Below are 20,831 nucleotides of genomic sequence, written 5' to 3' on the forward strand. Positions count from 1 at the left end.
GTATCTCTTTTGTCGCCAGATACAAAAATCCATAGTATTCACCCATGCCATCTGGGTATTGAGTGCATCACAGCGACACAGCATGCATATATTTCCTCATCTGAAGTAGGTCATAAAAAAACTCTCACCTACGGAGGTTCCTTGATTCTCACTTATAGAGGCTTTCGAGGGTAAAAATGACAGGATCTGGCCATTAGTCTCACTCATAGAGGTTTCTCACTTATCCAGTTCTCACTAATAGACGTTTGACTGTAATCGTTTACTAATGCATTTATACAGTAAAATTTCCCACCGTTATTTGAACACCCATTCATCCATCACTTAATGGCCAGAGCTCTTCCCTGGAACCTCAAGATAAGGGTCAGGAAGGAATAAAAAGTGTTGTCTTCCTGCCATGCCCCTCCAAGTAGAAGAGATTTTGTCATACCTTGAAATGCCGGCTCACTGGCACAAACGGAGTTGAGTGCGCACTTGGAGGAGGAAACCAGGAGATGAAGTCCATCTTCTGCATTCATTCCATAGGAAGGATAGGGCGGAATGGCCAGCAGTGTTGCCAACTCCATTCGTACAAGATAGCCACCCAAGGGTGAGACAGGGAAGAGAAATAATTTACCAAGTGTTTGCCATTGCATGTGAACCAATGTCAGTACATACAAGCACGTGAAATGTCCAGAGTGTGCCTGATCAGAGAGCTCTGTTTCTGTATTTACTGAGGCTTGGTAAATTCAAATTTTAACTTTCTTTACTCATCCCCAACTGTATTCCTATCAACTGCAACACTGCCATACACTGCAAAAAAACATTGATTTTCACGACGGTTTATTTTTTTTGCACAAATGAATTCAATAACAGCACACTGCTTGTAACGTGAGTCATATGTAGACACCATTTTGATGCTATACAATGACCCTGTCATCTGCTGGAACGGAGCGAAACTTCACCAGTGCAGAGATCAAGCATCAACTGTTAAAGACGTTTGCCTGTGTTTAAATGGCTTTTTTTTAATGTGGAGCATTACTTCTAGAGTAACTAACACATGTGCCTAGTAAAGTGGAGGAAAAATTTCTTGTATGCAAGATTCATTCTTCTCACCTGCTCTTCCTGCCCCTTTATATCTTTATCGCCATAATACCTTTTTTTCTGGAGAGAGTAATTGGCAATAACCCTTTTACCAATATTACACCTTCCTTAGGTGTTTTGCCTTTCTTCAAAAGATATGGAGACAGTTACAAAACCCTGTTATGATGACAATATTTTCCTTATGCCATGGACAAGATTTCCGACTCTCGGATTCAAATCTTGTAGCTTCTCTCTGATACCATGATTTCCCTGAACTGAAACAATCATGACAATTCATTACGAGAAGTACTCAAAAGAGTACTCATGAACGTAAGTACAGAAGACGTACTGTACTTGATAATGAAATAAAAGTTGAAACACACCGTATGCCAATAAAATTGGTGTAAAAGTGTACAGTATTTCACTACATAAACAGCAGATTAGGTAATATAAATACATATGTATTTATACAATTGTGACGAAATTAGAGTTGATTTAGTATTCAATCAAAACAAACCAATTTCATATTAAATTAACAATTATTTTAATAATAATTGACATATTTACATAAAATTTTAACAAATTACAATAAAAGACTAATTGGAGTGATTGAGAAACAGATGGTCAAACACGATTGATAAATCACTGTCTTTTTTCCCCACATTTGATTTCAGTACTTGTCTTCTGTCCACATACGATACAGAAATTTCCGAATATTTATTGAAACTGAAATAAGATCACATTTGTACAAAAACATCTGACTTCCGGTATCCCAGGAATCAATTTCGAAAGCGTTAGTGCTTAGCTAAGTAAGCTCACTGTAAAATTCAATTAGCACCAGTATGGCCAGCATACTCACAACAGAGCAGCATTTCCACAAAATGATTACCCATCATACAAACGTTTTCTCGCTGCTTAACATGTATTATTTGAAGCATAATTCAAAAAATAGTTGCCTTTCTGGTACGTTTTATTCTGAAAGATTAACACATCCATAAACTACCTGGCAATCAGTCAAAGGACTCATCGAAGAGAGAATACAGATATCAGGCACAGAGATATTACAGAAAAGTAATGGAAGGAAAAAGGTAGCAGCAAAGAATATGTTATGGTGATGAACTGAATAAAGTCAATCACCCGTGCTCCATCCCAGATGAGTGACTTTAGGGCTGCCATAGGTACCATATGCAATAACATTTCAGAACCAAACTTATATAGGAAGCCAAGATTACTAGGGAAATGAAATTCGATTTTTGAACTTATCACCTTTCCACTGTGGTACCTCAACATTCATCATAGAGATTCACAAAGAAAATAATTTTTTTAAGCCTCACTAGAAATGCATAACTGGTTTAAATTATTTCAATTGCATGGTTCTTGGAGTAAAATAAAAAAAATGTTAAGTCAAAGAATACATTTGCCGCATAAAATACCTTATGACAGTGCATCAAGTAGTGACGACGGACTAGCACGGGGCAAACAAATTTATAATAGCATCAATTTTAAACTATGGATGAAACAATTTGTTCTACCATTAGACCTTATTAATAAAATAATTATGTACTTTAGAACCATGCTAATGCTCTGAAGGTGTGAGTTAATCAAAGTTTAATCATGCACCGCAGAAATAAAACTAACAAAAAATGACCGTTGCCAAGGTAGATGATCTTTTTTTAGAACAATGATCCAGTTTACACATAGAAATGGTAGCGCAAAAGACACTTTCATATACAAGATGAACTGTAAACAGCCAGAACCATTAAAAGCCCTTCATGTATTTTTAAAAAGCTTTTAAAAATTATATATGTATTCGGATGATTATGATTTGCAATACCAGTTCTTGTACTAAAAATAATATCTCAGATGTTTTCAAATACAACTGAGATTATCCCACCTAAACTTTTTGGGAAGTGACATAGCACCTCATCAGTTTGATAAAAACACTTTCAATTTTTTAGATAGAGTAGCAAATGTTGCACTTCAGTAAAATGCTATTTTATCTCTAGTCATATTAAAATTGTTTCTAGTATACTCATACATGAAGAAAAATATCCTTAATTCAAAAAAATAGATTTATTGTTGGTAAAATCATTCCCTCTTATCACAGCAATTTCATAGCTCTATTAAAAGCAGCATTGTTGCAGAGTTCCATTAATTACACCTTTTCATATGGAAAAAAAATAATTCAGTTAAATCGATAAAGTACTTTTGAGTCAAAAATATACTACAACTGAATGGCAAAAAATTTTGCTGTTCATTAATTTTTGCAGAAAATCCAGAGTACAAATCCCATCATTCTCTATTAGTGCAATGAAAAGAATAGCAGGAATTATACTTTAATGTATCAAAGAAAAGATGGCTAGCACTTTAATGTAGACGTGTTGGTTTGTGATTGGTACTTCACTAGGATTAACAATATAGGTACATATATCTGCAAAAATTATCAACTGAACCCTACTGAGATGGATATAATGTCAACAAATTAGATAACAGACAATATTCCATATGCAACAAATAACTGTTAAAAATAACTACAAGAAAAATCAGAGATATGTATGGTGAATATTTAAATGAGGCTGCTCTTTATTTTCTTATTGAGCTGCCACCTTTGAAATATTATTCCCTATTTATCTCATTGGAATCATTGTGCAGTTTGCGCAACATATATTAGCACCTACCTAAAAGATAAGCAACTTATAGCCTAAGAGCAAACGAGCTCTTACCTGACAATTATTTACAAAATTCGGTCCCATGAAAATATAAGAAGTTCATTTGTCATTTTCTCCGCAATAAATTAATACTGATCCACGTTTTGACAAGTTTGGAAACTTCTGAGGGACGAAGAATATTTTCAGTCAACAGCTTTCAGACCAAACAAATTAAATAAGCCAGAAACCTACACTGCATTGAATTATTGTGAGGTAATAATAGAACTCACCTCTAATGAGAAGTAGTAATGGGTCAATTTGATTCTACACCATAAATAAAAAATTGAAATCGAATACTTCCAGTGGTGAACTATCAATTCCTATTTCTTTCATATTTGAACCCATGAGCAGAGCACCATGGGATTTTCTGTATTTCTAAACCATGTATGTATGTACTTTGGCAAAAAAAAAACATCTTAGGTGGTGTTCAGGTACAATGTAAGCATATTTTTACCCATTTTTGACCCCTCCACCCACTTGTGAGCAAAAATAAGAATTTGCCAAACCCTTCACATCCCTCCAAAAACTAACCTAGGATTTTTTACGTTAGCTTCATAAAGTAAAATCCAAATATTTTACACTAAAGTGTATCATAAGGAATGAAATGGTGAGTTTTACTGCTTTCTGAGGGATATTTTATTTATCATTACACTATTCTATTAGTAGTATCAATCCAATGTATTGTAAATGGTAAAGTAAAATGGATTAAACTTAAATATTTATCTGAGCTCTGGGGGGGGGGGGGGGTTAACCTCCAAAACCCCCCCTCGCTGCACCACTGACAGGAGTAACATAAATTAGGTTAACTGTCAAAATAAAGTTGACCCCCGCAGAATGATATTAATCTGTTTTAAATGTCAGAGCAGAAGGAAGCCAAGTCTTAAACTCCCCTCATTCCCCAAACAAGACCTGAACATTCCTAATGAGAATCAGAACAATATATATATTGTTTTTGAAGTGACAGAAGAATAATAAAAATGAAAGAAATGGCTGAAGGAATGTTAACATTTAAAATTGACCCATTACTACCAACCTTGATGAGGAATTCCAATTAAATGAAAGCTGAATCATTTACCCAATATTCAATCCAGTGGCTTTTGTCAATGCAAGTTTCTCTGGCAATTTTTTCACAAGAGGCATTAAAACCTTGTGTTATCCGGCATTTTTACAAAATAAGCCACTTTATCTTCATTGACTCGATAATTGTGAATCCAACGATCTCCCTTCCGAAGACTTCCATCGATGCCATCCTTCCAAACTCCAGCAGGCAGGTAAACTTCTCTTTCGCGAGACCCTTCATGCAGGACGGGGGCGACTATCAGCTCCTCCCCGACTGAAAACTCATCAGAGACCAGGTGGCATGACAGGTCGGTTGGGTCAAGCATCCACAATGGCCTTATCAATGGAAGACCACTGTCCAAAGCTTCCCTGGCAGATCTTCTAAGCAATGGACTGACCACCTGGATAAGATAAATGTAACACTATGAAACATGTATCATAATGGACTAAAATACCAGCCATTAAACACAAATGGGAGGACATCTCACTCATTGACAGTGAATTTACTGTAATGGTTCAAGCCCCATTACAATGCATTTCTACTCGGCGCATTTTCTTCCCTACCAGTTTACCCGCTCGTTCCACGACCTTTTTCCAAAACCCCACCCCCAAACCATGGCCCGTGGAGGAAGGTGTGGATGAGTAAGAGGGGATGAATGTGTTTTCGCCGATTTTTGTATGGTTGTGTGTGAGTGTGTGTGTGTGTGTGGGAGGAGGGGAGCTCGGGTTTTCCCTGAGTGAGTGGCGTAGTACTCCTCCCTCCCTTCATTGTGCAGTACCCCCACCCCTAGTTGAGGTATGATAAAAGGTGGTGCGCGTAGGCGAACCAGAGGAATTCCAAAGTGACTGTCGGGCGGAGCCTATGCCCAAAATCAGTGCGACGCAAGGCAGGAGGAGACAAGGGGCCCAAGTGTTCCAGAAAGATTGATCTGGAAGAAGAATCCCCCCCCCGTCCGAAGGAGCAAAGGACCAGCTGAAGAGGACGCATTATCTCCGTTCCGGATGCAGCTTCCTCCAGCAAGGGAGAAAGGAGTGCAGTAAATGGAACGAGAGAGTGTTGGATCCAACCTGGTCCAGACTCGGACTACGATAAAGTAAGATTGCAGCTATTCCCCCCCCCCCCCAAAGCCCCCTTGTGTCTCCTGCCAAGCCAAGTTAAGACAAACTGTCACGGAACGCACCCGTTACATTAGTGAAAGTGAAATCAGTCACCAAGTACAATTAACGTTCGCACCCCAAATTTACAAGAGACGGGATGGACTATCATTTACCTCCCCAGTCAAGAAATCACTGAATTTGTATCATATTTACGTGTTCACCACCGAACTTTTATTTGTTATCATCATTCTCTATATTGATTTTCATCTAGAAACCAAGTTATATTGTTGTTTTTTTTTATTGTAATTTATCATCGATGTTTCATAAGTGGCTTTCACCAATTCATATTTCATTAGCGTATAAGAGGGTTCATTTTGTTTGTTTTGTCATATGCAATCTTATTTGTGTGAATTATATTTTGTTTAATTGAAAGTGTTTGAGAGAGTGTTTTTGTCCTGATTCCTCCACGGGTCACCCCATTGAAAATATCCTTCGTCCTTCCTTTCACCCCGTCTGATTTCCTTCCCGTAAATGCGTGTTGGACGAGTGCATCAGCGCCCGAACGTCACCCATCAGTTTGAATCGGGGACCCCCCACCCGCAATCATCCTCACAGAAGGGGAATATTTTCTTTATTTATTTGAATTACGAGAAGTGAGTGGCATAGTTTGGTCCCGTAGGTCCCATGCGGGAGGGATCTTCGCGGATTTGTATTTTTTATTTTTTTTGTGCGACGTCTCCCCCCGGTTCTATTGTGGTATCCGGGCGAGTCGGGGGTGGGATGCCACATTACCAAGCTCTCCATAAAAAAAAGGAATTCTCCTGGATACATTCACTTTTACTTTAAGGTGATACTGAAAGAATTCCATACAAAAAGAGATTTATTGGATTTATTATACGGATGTGCGAGTAGCACTTTTTGATCTCGAGTCGAGTATCGAGTCAAGTTGAAAACTATTTGTGAGTATCGAGTCGAGTATGATAATTTCTGGACCAAGCAATAAAGTAACACATGCACAGACATATTCTCATTTTCCTATCCCCTAGTGAATTTTCCATTCTGAATACATACTTAGCCTCATGTACAAAAGAAAAATAATGAGGAACGTTGATGGAAATTAATGCATCTTAAACAGTTCCATTAGACCAATTGACATGGATTAACCTCTAGTAATATGTCAACAATTTAATTATTATATGCATCCAATCTGCTATGAACAGCCCTGAGTAAAGGTATTTGTACACTGGCAATAAAGATTTTAAATGTAAAGGAATCGTGTATAGTTGGACCCTTTCAAATTCTCATGCACAAAAACCAATTGATCTACATGCTGAGGCAGCAGGTTTTGACGTCTTCATATTGCAGCATTACTCCCTGCAGAAAATTGTCTTTCTCTACACACTTGTGTGTCAGGACAAGTAATTTCTTGACAAAATTGTAGGACTTCATGATTGGAAGCAATTGTGTAAGATTTCGTGATTTAGTTTCCATCATGAACTAACAAAAAAAGTTGCTATGGTTAATTAAACCAAGTAAGAAATAAAGAAAAAAAATTTTGTCTACAAAGCTAGAGCTACTAGTAAGTTCTATAGTTTGCATGCTTTGTCCACTTAAAGAAGATTCAAGATCCATTAAAATCATTGATATGACTTTAAATAAAAATTCCCAAGGTTCCCAAGTCTTGCAACTTTTGCAAGAAAATACTGGTCCAGCCACGCAAGTGTGTTGCGAAAGACAATTTTCTGCAGGCAGTAATACTATAACATGGACATGTCAAAACCTGCAACCTGAGTATGTTGAACAATTAGTTTTTCTGAATGAGAATTTGAAAGGATCGAATATTTCATAATTCACTGACGTAAGTAATCATTATTATAATAGTACAAATGCTTTTACTGAGGGCTCATCTGAGCAGTTTGGATACATACATTAATTTAACTGATGACATGTTACTAGAGGTAATTTCATTTCAATTGCGCTTATGGAACTGTTTATGACACATTAATTTTCATAACTCTTAATTTTGACACAATTATGGACCATCACAGTTTCTCATTTTCTTTTTCTTTTTAGATCAAGCTAAGCATTTAGAATAGAAAATTCACAAAGGTATTTGAAAAGAGAGAATACGTTGGAGCATTGCTGTATTGCCTAGTTCAGGAATTGCTATACTTGACTCGACTCGCAAGCAATTTTCAACTCGACTCGATACTTGACTCAAGATCAAAAAGTACAACTCGCACATCCTTAAAAAACATGCATATGAAGTGAAAGTGTTTGGCCTGTCTTAGCATTTATTCACTTACATACACAACTGTACATAAGGTATTAAAGAAATGGTAGTCACTATGTAAAAGGATAACATTGATCGCAAATAAAACCATCAAATTTAATTTGAATACAGAAAATCAAAGCCAAAGTTTACTATCAGGAAGCACTACCAAATAATTAAATAAAACAAGCAATTTTATCAAAAGTAAAATTTTTGCATATACAGATGCAGAAAGTGTACTTGGCATCATATACAGATTTAATTGAGAATGCTCAGTACGCAGGGTTAAGCCCAAAATATTTTTATCATTGTATTACAATCTTAAGATTGGTCTACTGCAATACTCCATTTCCCCCTCTCCCAAGCTAGTTCCTTCATTTCCCTGATGTTCCTCTGTCTCGATTCCTTCTTTATTTGCCCTAAGTACTTATGTATCTCTAGATCAAGAGACCTTTCATTTAATTTTTCTTTTCATTATAATCCTTAAGATGGGACAACCTAGTTGGCCACATTATGAGATACACGGCCTGATGAAAATAATTGTAGAAGGACAGGTGAAAGGGTAGAAGGGCAAGGGACAGCCATGAATGAGTTACAAAGGATAGGTTATACATAGGGGCACCGAATTTTCGCGAACCGCGAAACGCGAAATATAACGCGAAATTTCCAAGGTTGCACGAAATTCACTTGGTTCCACGAAATTTCGCGTTTAAGCACTTTTTCTGCGAATTTGGCGCGATATTTTCCACCGTTGCCGGTAAAAAATACCCCGTTACTGTAAGTTTTCTTAAAAAACCGGTATCAAGAACCGATCGCATAAAGTCGGTGCTTTGGAACCGATTCGGAACTGTTGCGAGGATTTGAATTTGGCGCCCAAATCCGAAATGGTTCGCAGCGTATTCAAGGCCAAAAAGTGAAAAAAAAAAAAAAAGATTTGAAAACGCATATATTACTTTCCGATTGCATGGCGTCAATGTTTTTTTTTCTTTTGAGAGTTGCTCCCCAGCACGCGCATTTCCGCTTTCAAACAAGCTGACTTTTCGCCTGCCGCCGGCCACGGCACGGTGACGTTCTTTCAACATACTATAGGTCTATGGATGTCTTCAAACGAGTCGAACCACACACCGTTGCGTAGACGGCACGGCGCCCATTTCAATCCGGCCCGGCGATGCTCCGTCTACGGCGTGAAATATAGGCTATGCTACATTGAGGCCGCTTTCAGACGAAACGACTTTTCACCGGCCGCCGTTCACGTGAAATTCGGGCGGCTTTCAGACGAAACGACTTTCTGCAACGCCGTGTGCTGTGCCGTGAACGGCACCAGCGGAAAATCGTTTCGTCTGAGAGTGGTCTTAAGATTGATCTGACTGTAATTCTTCGACATACGAGCAAGATGCGTTTCGAGAGCCTATTCGTGAGTTGATAAACCTATGCAAGGCGTCGAGAAGTGTGGTTATCCTGCAGAATGCAACCCCGCATTACAATTTTACGTTAATTCTTGGCCGCTCAGTTTATGGATGTTGTCGCTGTACCGGCGTGTTGAGCAGTTTATTGTTGAGGTTATAAGAACTGTGACAGTGAAGCATGCAAATCAGTTGTCAATTAAAGTAACAATTTAAGCTAGTTACATCACAGAATGTATTTTAATCTCACTTAGAAGTTACATAAAAAACCTGGAGAAAGAACCAGTGGATGCCTGAATCAATGAGACATGTTGGTCGATCATGCATTCTTAACAATGTGTTATTTAACTTTTTTACTTGGTAAATAAAATTATGGAGGCGATCTTGAGTTTTTTTAACAGACCTTTCCTGATAATTAACATCTTTCGTGAAATTATTTTCATTCACTTCTTGTGGTTGTTTAATTACCTGAATTAATGGAAAATTTAAATAGAGTTCATCCTTGGTACCGAATATCGAGAACTGATGGGGGAGAACCAGAACGGTACCGAGAACCGAAAAAATTTAAGAACCGACTCAACCTTAATTTTTAGAATTCCTTTACCCTAGTCAGCAATGCACAGTTTGGAAAAGAAAATGAATCTTCTCTTAATAGTCTCAAAAAATCTGTGAAATTTTCCATGTGTGAGGTCCTGAAGCAAATAGGATAAAGACTAATATCAAGTTGTCATTCCTTGTATAGTGACCCAGGGAGGAGCATTATTACAGCCATGGGAAGATTATTTAACTCAAGGTGTATATTGACAACTGATGTGAAGGACTTAAGCACAATTGTTGCTTATGTCCTCATATAATCATTAAGAGAAACTCAAGAACTTTTTGGCTATTCCGCTTTGAAGGATTCTGTTAGATCCGTTCAGGAAGAAGGAAAAGAATTTTCAGTACTTCCACTAATTCTAGCCCTTTCAAATGATTTTTCCCCATTTTGTAGAAAATTGTGTGAAAACCCTGTGAATACCTGTGGCAAATGTAGATGCAGGAAGAGGATTTTCCATGCATGGAAATATAAATAAAAGAACAACTAAACTTCCAAAAATGTAGAATTAAATTCAAGTTTGACCAATGGATCTCAATTCCAGTAAAAGAAGGATTCAGCCAATTTTAAATTCCAGTGTGTGAATAATTTCAGAGGGCATATTAAAAAAAAATATAAATAATAGATAAACACATACTTGCATGTGTTGATATTATATTTTTTGTGTAAGACCTTAAAGACTTTTGTTATCAATGTGTTAAGTAAAAACTATAAGTTTTTTACTTCATGCAGGCCAATGAGACAATGAAATTTAGACCAATCAAAAATATTCCCCATGTATAGAAATCCCGTATTTGTCAAGCGGTATGCGGTTGAAATACATACATACATAGCGAAGAGTGTTTATGGTATGTGTATCTAACAAATGCTTAACTTATTCCTTTAGCATTTGCTTTGTCCCTTCTTTGTCAAGGTTTTTACGATTAAAAATATATTTAAGATGCCAGTAAGCATTTTTATTGGTGAAATTATTGTTCTTGGGATAAACAAGAATATTTGTGACGAGTGAATTTTTATGACGAAACTGTATTTTTTTATGACGAAATTGCAGTTTTATGACGAAATTTTAAACCGAAATTGACAGATTTTTATGACGAAATTCACAGTTTTTATTCACCGATAAACTTTGCCTCTAGTTATACAGGATGTAAAAGAGAAGTAATACATATGTCACTACAAAAAGACTTAGAGGATAGGAGAATAGAAGAAAAAAATATTTAGAGGATAGGAGAGCAGAATGGAGAGCTGCATCAAACCAATCTTAGGATTATTGATAAATAATGACGATGTAATTGCTTTGTCCTACGACAAATATTCACCGGGTCCCTCACCAGCATGTGGTACTCAACAGTTCCCTTCATTCTCCTTAAGATGTATGCCTTACCTTATGTCTTAGAGCTGCAAGCTCCCTGGCAACTGCCAGCAACTGTTCATCCTCGTACTGACTGGGAAGAAGTCGATGTTGCACCACGGGCAGGAAAGTCGCCAGCTGCAACCAACGGAGGTAGAGCTCTCGAGGGGGAGGAGGGAGAAGGGGGACTCGAGTGGTTGCCGTTGTCGTGGGAACCGTGCTGGACGTTTGGATGGGAGTTGTGGGCGTGGTGGTCGTCGTGGTGCTTGTGGTAGTAGTCGTTGGTGGTGGTGTTGTCGTGGTGGTAGTTGTGGTGGTGGTAGTGGTCGTGGTTGTTGTGGAGGCTGTGGAGGTTGCTGGCACTGATGGCATTGGGGACGACAGATCTGTGTACCACGTTGGTGAGGGAGAATCAGCTGATGAAGATGGCACATCTTCGTACGTAGTGTCGCTCACAGATGACGGAGAGGAAGGAGATGCACTGGTCATTGCACTGGACGAAAATTCTGTTTGCTGAGAAGATAAATAAATAACTGGTAAAAATCTAGTGCCATCTAGTAAAGGAAGTTTGATTTAAAAAGGAAAGCCCTCATGGTACTTGAGCGCTTACTGCATATTTCCAGTTTATGTACCTTCAATGTTGTCTACTCAAAAACAAAAACTATGGTGTTAATCTAGAAATATGGAGTAAGCACAAGGAAATTCATTGACTTCAATATATTCAGTCTTTAGTAAGCAGAGATGATCCAATCATTTACAGATAGGGAACTTAAACTGAGTATGTATTTGCAAATTCAACACGCATTACAAAAAGAAATTATATTCTTTCTCATTACACATTAGGAGCAAAATAAAATTTTGCTTGCATTTAACCACATTAGTTTATGCATTAGGAGGGACCAAACTTGGAGCACATTGTAAAATCAAAGTTAGTAAAATCAAGAGTTCCTGAAGAGGTGATCAGAAATAAGGAGCACCAGCCAGACTTTGACATCACCTCATAAAATCAAGATCTAATTAAAATCAAGGGGTGTTAAATCAAAGTGTAACTGTATCTCCTAACATTTCAGGAGTTTTGAACCACTCCCTACAACAGCTAAGAATGCAAATGCAGGACATTCTCTGGCAGCAGAAAAATATCAATTTTAAAAGGTTAAGCCAACAGCTTAATTAGATCCACTGCAGAAAATAAATTGTGCTACTACAACCTGGGCCTGATTGAATTCTTCTTGAATTTAACACTGGGACAAATGATCCATGCTGCCCATACATGAACCATGTGAGCCTATGTAACCCATGGAGATCTAACCAGCAGCCCATGTTTAGCCACCATGGTGTATCTGACCCAGTCTAAAATCCAAGAAGAATTCACCCTTATACATACATACTTATATTCACAAAATAAAATGTAGTAAAGTTTTCATGAGATACTTCTATCGACTTACACTCAATAAAGGACTTACATTGTCCTCATCATTGCTAGAGATTGTGGTCGAAAGGGGCGTGGTGGTTTCCACTGTAGCCTCAGTGGTCTTTGTTGCTGGTAAAGTGGTCACTTCCTCTTCAGGAATGTTTGGATCAAAATCTCCTCCCACTGGTCCCGGCATCACAAATGGATATCCGATCACTCCATAGGTTAGCGTGGTGGGAATTATGGCCCTCAACGCTTCCCATGACGATGGAGCTGCGGGTAGTGACACGAAAGCAGGTGGCCTGGGTCTCTGGACAGCACCCGACATTCCCAAGACGGGAGCTCCTCCCAATACAGCCTCCAAAAACGCTGTTTTGAATGAATCCAAATTGGGCCTTGGCTGTTCCAGACGAGGGAACCTAGGCATATCAAATGCAGTGCCCACGTCCAAATAGAATGAATCTATTCCATAGGCCTTCACTAATGCTCGAAGCTTTTCCCTGAGCCATGGCACAGTTTTATTTGTATTCGTAACATCCAGGACACCAGCACTAGCAGTATTCCCATAGCGTGTGAGGGCAGGAACATTGCGACTCTGAAAATGTTAATGAAAATATGAAACAAGAAAACTGTTCATGTATGTATTGTCTTCCAAATTTAGTGATTATTTTGACATAAAGGCACCATTATTTTGGTCACAAATTTGTAAAGGGCTGCTTGGATTTTAAAAAGGGACGCTAGTTGGCAACTCATTACAGTAATTGTTCACACAAAGATAATTCAAAAGATACAATTCCTTTTGGACAAAGTTACAAAAATATGCTTGCTTTTTCATGATATAATTTTCAGTATAGAGTAGCGCAAGTTGACAGAATCGAACAAACCAGAGAGTAAATGGCATTATAAAGCACTAAGTGTCCAAAAAATGAAAATGAAAGTGAAAAAGGGTGCACCTGATGACTTTAAATTGCCTATTGTAACAGGACAAACAATTTCAAACAATTTCTTGACACTCACAGAGCACTCAATACTTCACAACAATGATAAAACGCAAACTTAGGAGACAACAGATGAGATATCACTAGGATTATATGCTCTCATCTTTACATAGAGTTGAAGCGACCAGAGCCGTCCCATCAATGTAGGAAGGGGGATGAGAAAACTTATTGACTGCAAGTGTTGCTCAGCCAACCCTCTTCCAATTCTTACTTGTGATGGGACAACACTCACCAGGCTCAATTTTAGTGTATGCTCTCCTAACATGACAGTAATACTTTGGTGATAGCTGGGAAGCGAAATGAGGAGAAACTTGTGCTTGATTGCACCACATATGAGTAAGTATTTTCTTACTCATCAATCATTCTGAAATGTATTTAGCACTAACATTTGCCATTAACGTCACACGTGAGCATAAGAAATTTAAAAATAAGAAGCTATTTGAGAAAAATATCAAAGAGTTAAGAAGAAGGAATAATTGTAAAGGAATATAAGGCACATTATGAGACAGATACGAAAAAAAGACACAACACAGAAGAAGAGAAGAAGAGAGATGGTACCTGAAATATTACCTGGTGCCACGCTCCACCCCCTTGTTCAGCAACTAGGAGGCCATTTTTTACAGCCACCTGAAAAGATTCACTTTCCGTGGAAACAAAAGGAGATATCGTTAAGGCAATCCTGAAACCACGACGATGAATTATGTTGATAGTATCTCTCATGGTTGGAAAGCGACTAGGGTCCAGGGTGAAGTCTCCAGGGTGACGCTGCCATCCTTCTCCCAGAACCACATGGCCCTGAGAGTAATTTAGAAATATTGTTATTGTCAACAAAAAATAACTCAACATTAAGAAACAAACAGTAGGACTGTAATTGAAATTCAAAATCAAAGGAATTCCAAAACTAAATGTGGTGCATAATAGGCTACCATCACTGACAGTAAAATAATTAAAAGTCAAGAGCCATTCAACTATTTCATAACATGTATGTATTATGTTTGCTACAAGATTCCTCAATCATCTGTGTTTTTGACATGGTAATAGGAGGTTCATTTTCATATACAGACCATTGCCCCACAGAAACCTTCATTTCCTTTTTTTGCACTCTTCCTTCAATCATGACATTACTTCTTCCCTTTGCTTGGTCAATAATGGCCAACTTCACCTACGTATAAATTTTTCCCGGAAATGCTCAATATAGTTCTTACTGTTACATATTTGGAGTAGCACCGATTGCCAACAAATTTTCCAAAAGAGATAAGCATGGTGAAGCTGAGTAAGGAGCACGGGATTTTTCCTAAAATTATGGAGTTCCACAATTTCTTGAAGATGTGAAAACAAAATACTCCCGATTATCTGGCTGCGATTTATCCGTGTTGCGGTTATCCGTGCCTGAGTTTTACACTTTTTTGATGTTTTCCACGATCTCTAAAAAAATAAAAATGATGGAAACCAGGATTTGCATTTTAATGCTAGGCTAACCGAAACTATTATTTCTATAAGAAATCCCTTTGTAAAATGGAATTATTTTATTTACTTGCTGACAAGGAATTTTTCAAGTGTACTTGGACGTCGACTCTAGCAGTGCTGATGACGATCAGCGATGGGAAAAACTCTTGATTAATTTTTAAAGATTCTTCATTGTTTAACCAATCGTAAATTAGGAAAATGTTACTTAAGATCTTTAATTGCAGATTTCATATCACAAATTTGCAATTATTGCCGTAGCCTCGCATGTGGTTGAATACGGCCCAAGGGAACCGTAGATTTCGTTGCACTCAGGCATGTTTATGACTTGTCAAGGTCAAACTGAAGAGAAAGGGAAAGGTAAAAGTGAAGGCAGCAATGGAATTGGAAGTAGAGATAGGATGAGTCATAGTCGGGCACTTGTCTGCGTAGACAATTTTCCATAAGTACTGGTTTCCTATAATCGCTACTGTGCGATGGCGTGATTACACGCCCGTTGCCTTCACGGGAGTTCCATGTTCTTGTTTTCTAAGCATCGCAGTGCGCAATCACGCTCAGTGATCATGGATCCTCATCCCACAGCAGTTACATCCCGGACAACTTGTGCGAGATGCGACTACGTGGCGTGGTGCCTGACAGTGTAGTTTTCGACGTTGCATAGTAGTTTTGAAGCATTCATGGAAACCACTTTTTTGAATCTGTGATCTTGCAGCCATGGATGCATGGTTTTTCGAAACCAGGTATGACACGGAGCAGTAAGAATGCGGGTACAATCACGTTTTCGCCGCTAAAAAGATTGCGGTCAGGAAAAGAAAGCTATTAATGATTCTGGAAAGCAATCTAAAATAACAGACGATGTGCATAAATAATAATTAATCGTTTGATTTAAATAAATTATGAAAATCAAATGATATTCAAGTGAAAGTTTGGATTATTTGTGTTTTCTGATTATTCGTGCTGCCTCTCCCCATCATTAGTCTGGATAATCGGGAGTATATTGTATGTCAATATTTGGCAATGTATAAACAATGCAATGTTATGTTATCAGAACGTTATTTTCCCTAAAGCAACAATTGAAATGGTTTTACATGGTATTAATCTACATATTTTCAAAGGAAAATGAACAGCATCTTTCCATATCAAATACCAAGCCCAAAGCTAGCTGGCAGTGTGGTGGAGGTTATTTTGATCCTCTCATCATGGCATAAATTTTCTCTGAAATAATGACTGAAATTCACTGACTTTTATCAGTTTTCCTGGATCCATTTCAAATCCTCTGACTTTTCCCTGACCTGTAACAACACTATAAGATTTTCTAGGAGGGATCAGGTTTGAGATATCCTTGCATTATCCAATGCATAGGATACATAGGATCTTCAAAAAACCTTGCGTAAGACTTTTTGTCAGTCGTGAGATAAGTCTTTTGGCTAACTTATGAAGAAATGTAGCAGTGATATGAAGAACAACAGTCTCTTACCTGTCTCAGAAAGCCAAGACCAACCACACCCTCAGCTCGCTCCACAAGAGCCTGTTCGGTTAGCTGTTTCCCTCCAGGGCTATCAGTCAACCTCCATACTGGCTCATTCAGCATAGTATTGATAACATCTAAATCCTCCTTCTTCAGACCATCCCATAAGCTCTGAAATTAATTACAAAATAGATTAGTAATTTAAAAATAAATTTATAACAGATGTGTAAATTAGTGGCAGCTATAGCATAAAGAGGATAGAAGGTGGTAAACCATGAGCAAACAAGCCTTAGAAAGAAAACATTATAATTAGGGATGGGCAACTGAAATACACAGTTGAAAACTCGAATATGTATCTCAATTAATGAGGGACTTCTGATATTCAGTGATCAAGGAAGAAATTAAAATTGATTATTTAGCTCATTATTGCTAAAAGAAACTTACATGTGTAGTTCAAAACATAAACAATGGATGGTTATAGCATTCAAATTTAAGCATCTCAAATTAATCACTATAATGAACAAAACTAATTTAAACTTAATCCTAATTCAACTGAAATAAAAAGCTAGGCAATATTTTTATAATGGATATTGGGGTATTAAGCACAAGCATTGAGTGAGCAAGTAAATTGAAAGAATCAGTGAACATAAATAAATCCCCAAATTACTAACCATTCTACTGTATTATTTAACTACCCCATGTTTGCACTGACTTTTAGGTATTATTCTATTGTTTTCACACAGCTAACAGTATTTGTATTTGTAAGGATAAAATGTGATTTTCAATGATAGTATGGCTATTTCAATTATTTTTTTACCATTATCATATTTTTAACAAATTAAAACTTTTATTAAAAAGAGAAAAAGTTGTCAGCAAAGTAAGTTCATTTTGATACAGTTTTTATAAAATTGTAAGTACTAAGATTTGAATACAAGCCGTAGGTATTATTTTTTTGTAATAAAATGTTTATGGCTTGTGATTATGATGTCATATCAGGTTATAAAGGTACTTTATAATTTAGTGTCGAGGTATATGCTGCATTGATATCTAGAGTACTACATCTGTAAAAGTTTTTAGAACAAAACTAAATAAGTACCTAAAAAATATGGCCTTATTCAAATACCTTTTCAGAGAGGAAGGAGTGCAATGACTTCACATTTGATGCAGTACATATGGAATAATTCAGTCGAGGGAGTGGAGAGGTCTTGTGGGAAAAGGCAAAGTCGTCATATCGGGCTTGCAAGCAGAATCTCTTCCCAGTTCGTCCACCAGTGGTCTCTCCCTTCTCCAGAGACGTGTAGAGAGGAGTGTTTGGGTCCACAGACAGTGCAACACCACGGGAATTAATGAAGTAGCGATTGAGAACGTTTCCCCAATACCGCAGTCCTCCAGATGCGTCGCCCGTCACAAATGGAGCCATGCTGTCAGAGTTCTGATTCCACTTCCCCACATCTTCAATGGTTCCATCTTTCTGTGCCTCCTTCAGATTCCCACCAAGCTCCATTGGCCAGGCCATACCAGGAGTTTTCCCCCCACCATACCAGTGTCCTCGACCGGAGGACCAATCAAAGCAATCAGTAGGATTAACCTGACATGTAAAGAGAGGATTTCAAACAATATTTTTAAAAATGATGTATAACTTTCCGATCACTCTTTTAATAGTCTAAAAAAGAAAAGCGCCCACCAAAAACTTTTTATTTCAACTAGAAGTGCAAGCCATTTCCATACCTCAGCAGCACAAGCTCCCAACAATCACCCACCATATCAAATCCGCTCATCTAGGAGCCCAACAATACACATGCACTCAGCCATCAATAGCCAGAGCACAAGCACTCACCTCCGAAGCTTGGAGAACTGGAGGTGAGCGTTTATGCTCCGGCTACTGCCAGCTGAGCACATTTGTATTGTTGGAATCCATGACGAGCGAATTTGATTTGGTGGGCAATTGTTGAGTGCTTGTGCAGGGAAGGTATCGATTTTCTATCTAATGTCATATAGCAAATTTTATTGTTTTACAATTGTGTTTTTGAGGAACAAATTTCTGAGATTAAAGGAAACATAAGTGTTCAGAGAATTTTCAATATCTGTGAGGATATTTCTCAGTTAATAACTGGAGAGTCCCAAAGAATTCTATGAAAAACCTATCTAAGAAGCTATCATAAGAAAAATTAGCTATCGGAAGAAAAATTGCACTGAGACAGTTTACATCCCTCAAGAGGTACAAGTGCCCTAGGTGATCTCATTTCTAGAAAAAATGCACTTTCACTTAACTTAAATCTATTTGTGCTAAAACTAGAGGAGAGAGCTAGGATAATGTTACATAATAAAATATATTAAGTTGCATAAAAATAAGAGACATTGGGTGTCATGCCTGGATGAACTGACATAAAATGACCTCATAGCAATACTCTCATTAAAAAATGGCACTTCATCAAGCAAAAAAACTTAGCCACCAGTAACTTGAATTCACAGTAACAGTTTTTTTATATAAACAGTAACAGTTTTCTGCTATATTGTTTTTTTATATAAAAAAACAATATAGCAAAAGTTAACAAGCAATGGAAGCTCCATATTACCTATTATATTCACGTTTTAGGCATCAGTTACCTATGATCACTAAAACATTTCCACTTTTCTCGTTGAGTAAAGAATGCAAAGCAAAAATGCCTGTTCGTAATAGGCAACCTCTTAATGCCCACAGGGCTTTGAAAAGAATTACTAAGGTTAATATAAAATTCTATACTTACTGAACTGTTCCTAATGGCAACAAAGAGCGTTAAAAATACAGTTCATTCAAGTAACAATTTAAACATGAATTAAAACAAAAAATGATATCTGAACCAAATGTAACTAAATATTCTAATGTACTTCATTCGGAAAGGGTTTTTAAAAATCAAATTATATAACAAAAAAATTTGAAAAAAACTACACAATGATATACAGTCATCCAAAGTTAACTATCCATGCACAAGGAAGTATCAATAATTACATGAACTGACAATACATTGCAAAAAAATTTTTTTTTAATTTTACAATTTACCTCCTCTGATAGACTGAGCCATTCAATTTGATAGCAGCGCATATCACCTCCACCACTGGGAGAAACAGCCTGGTAACGCATGTACAACCGTGCCTTATGCATCCACTCTAAGCATAGAGAACCATCAGTAGGAGCATCCCGAGGCAGGCAGGGATATGCTATGTTAGTTTCATGGAAACCAAAGTGGGGTATATCTTGTAAGAATGTTCCCAACCATCCTTGCAGGATTTCTTGTCCTTGTTCATTGAACACTCTCACATGCCTCTCCTCTTTGTTGACGCGGATCCTATCAAAATATGCACGCTAGAAGAAATAAGATTTTGTATTAAAATGATGAATAGCTTAAGACAAAATAAAATCAAATGTAACATGTGATCAAAGCAAGGACAGCCCAAAATTCTGTTTTAGAGAAAAAAAAATTGGGATATTGCAAAAGTGAAAGATCATTTAAAATATAGATATGCTAACAGTTCCCAGATCAATCTTCAGAATATGTCACTGTAATGCACATCAACAAAAATTAGAATATTTGATGGCCTTAGAATCTCATGTTCAACTGAACTTTTGATTCATGACGACTTAAACCCCAAAAATGTCAAAATTTCTACAACGCCAACCAGTGTACGTTATTCCCCATTTCATCCTTAACATTAAATTACAAGCACAAGAGCAGCCATCGATTCATTCGGTCAGCCGAGTGTATTTTACAAGAACTGCAATAAGACTAAAGCATCAGCCTACATTCACGACGTGTAAACATTTATGAGAGAATTTTACAGCGGCATCACATCTCCTCTGTTGATATTTGTCATACTATCTTATATCTATACTCAAAAATGACATGTAAATTATGTACACTTTTAAAGTTTAAAGGCCAAAATATAGATAATACATAAGTATTGACA

General features: G+C 37.4%; 1 protein-coding gene across 5 annotated transcripts in view; it reads right to left on the bottom strand.

The window, feature by feature from the left end:
• Positions 1–1,586: 1,586 nt before the first annotated feature.
• LOC124167320 (myogenesis-regulating glycosidase) overlaps positions 1,587–20,831 on the bottom strand; it is a 63,516-nt gene continuing 44,271 nt past the window's right edge. For 4 of the 5 annotated variants that reach the window (XM_046545296.1, XM_046545298.1, XM_046545299.1 and 1 more), the window contains 7 exons: positions 19,927–20,229; positions 18,010–18,474; positions 16,896–17,057; positions 14,513–14,749; positions 13,009–13,551; positions 11,579–12,058; positions 1,587–5,227 (listed from right to left, as the gene is read on the bottom strand). In XM_046545296.1, coding sequence (XP_046401252.1) covers positions 4,907–5,227; positions 11,579–12,058; positions 13,009–13,551; positions 14,513–14,749; positions 16,896–17,057; positions 18,010–18,474; positions 19,927–20,229 — 2,511 coding nt within the window. In that variant the 3' untranslated portion in view covers positions 1,587–4,906. The remainder of the gene's footprint in view (positions 5,228–11,578; positions 12,059–13,008; positions 13,552–14,512; positions 14,750–16,895; positions 17,058–18,009; positions 18,475–19,926; positions 20,230–20,831) is intronic. The other variant, XM_046545297.1, reaches the window with a different exon arrangement.

The sequence above is a fragment of the Ischnura elegans genome, chromosome 10 (assembly GCF_921293095.1).
Source record: "Ischnura elegans chromosome 10, ioIscEleg1.1, whole genome shotgun sequence".
Classification (NCBI taxonomy): domain Eukaryota; kingdom Metazoa; phylum Arthropoda; class Insecta; order Odonata; family Coenagrionidae; genus Ischnura; species Ischnura elegans.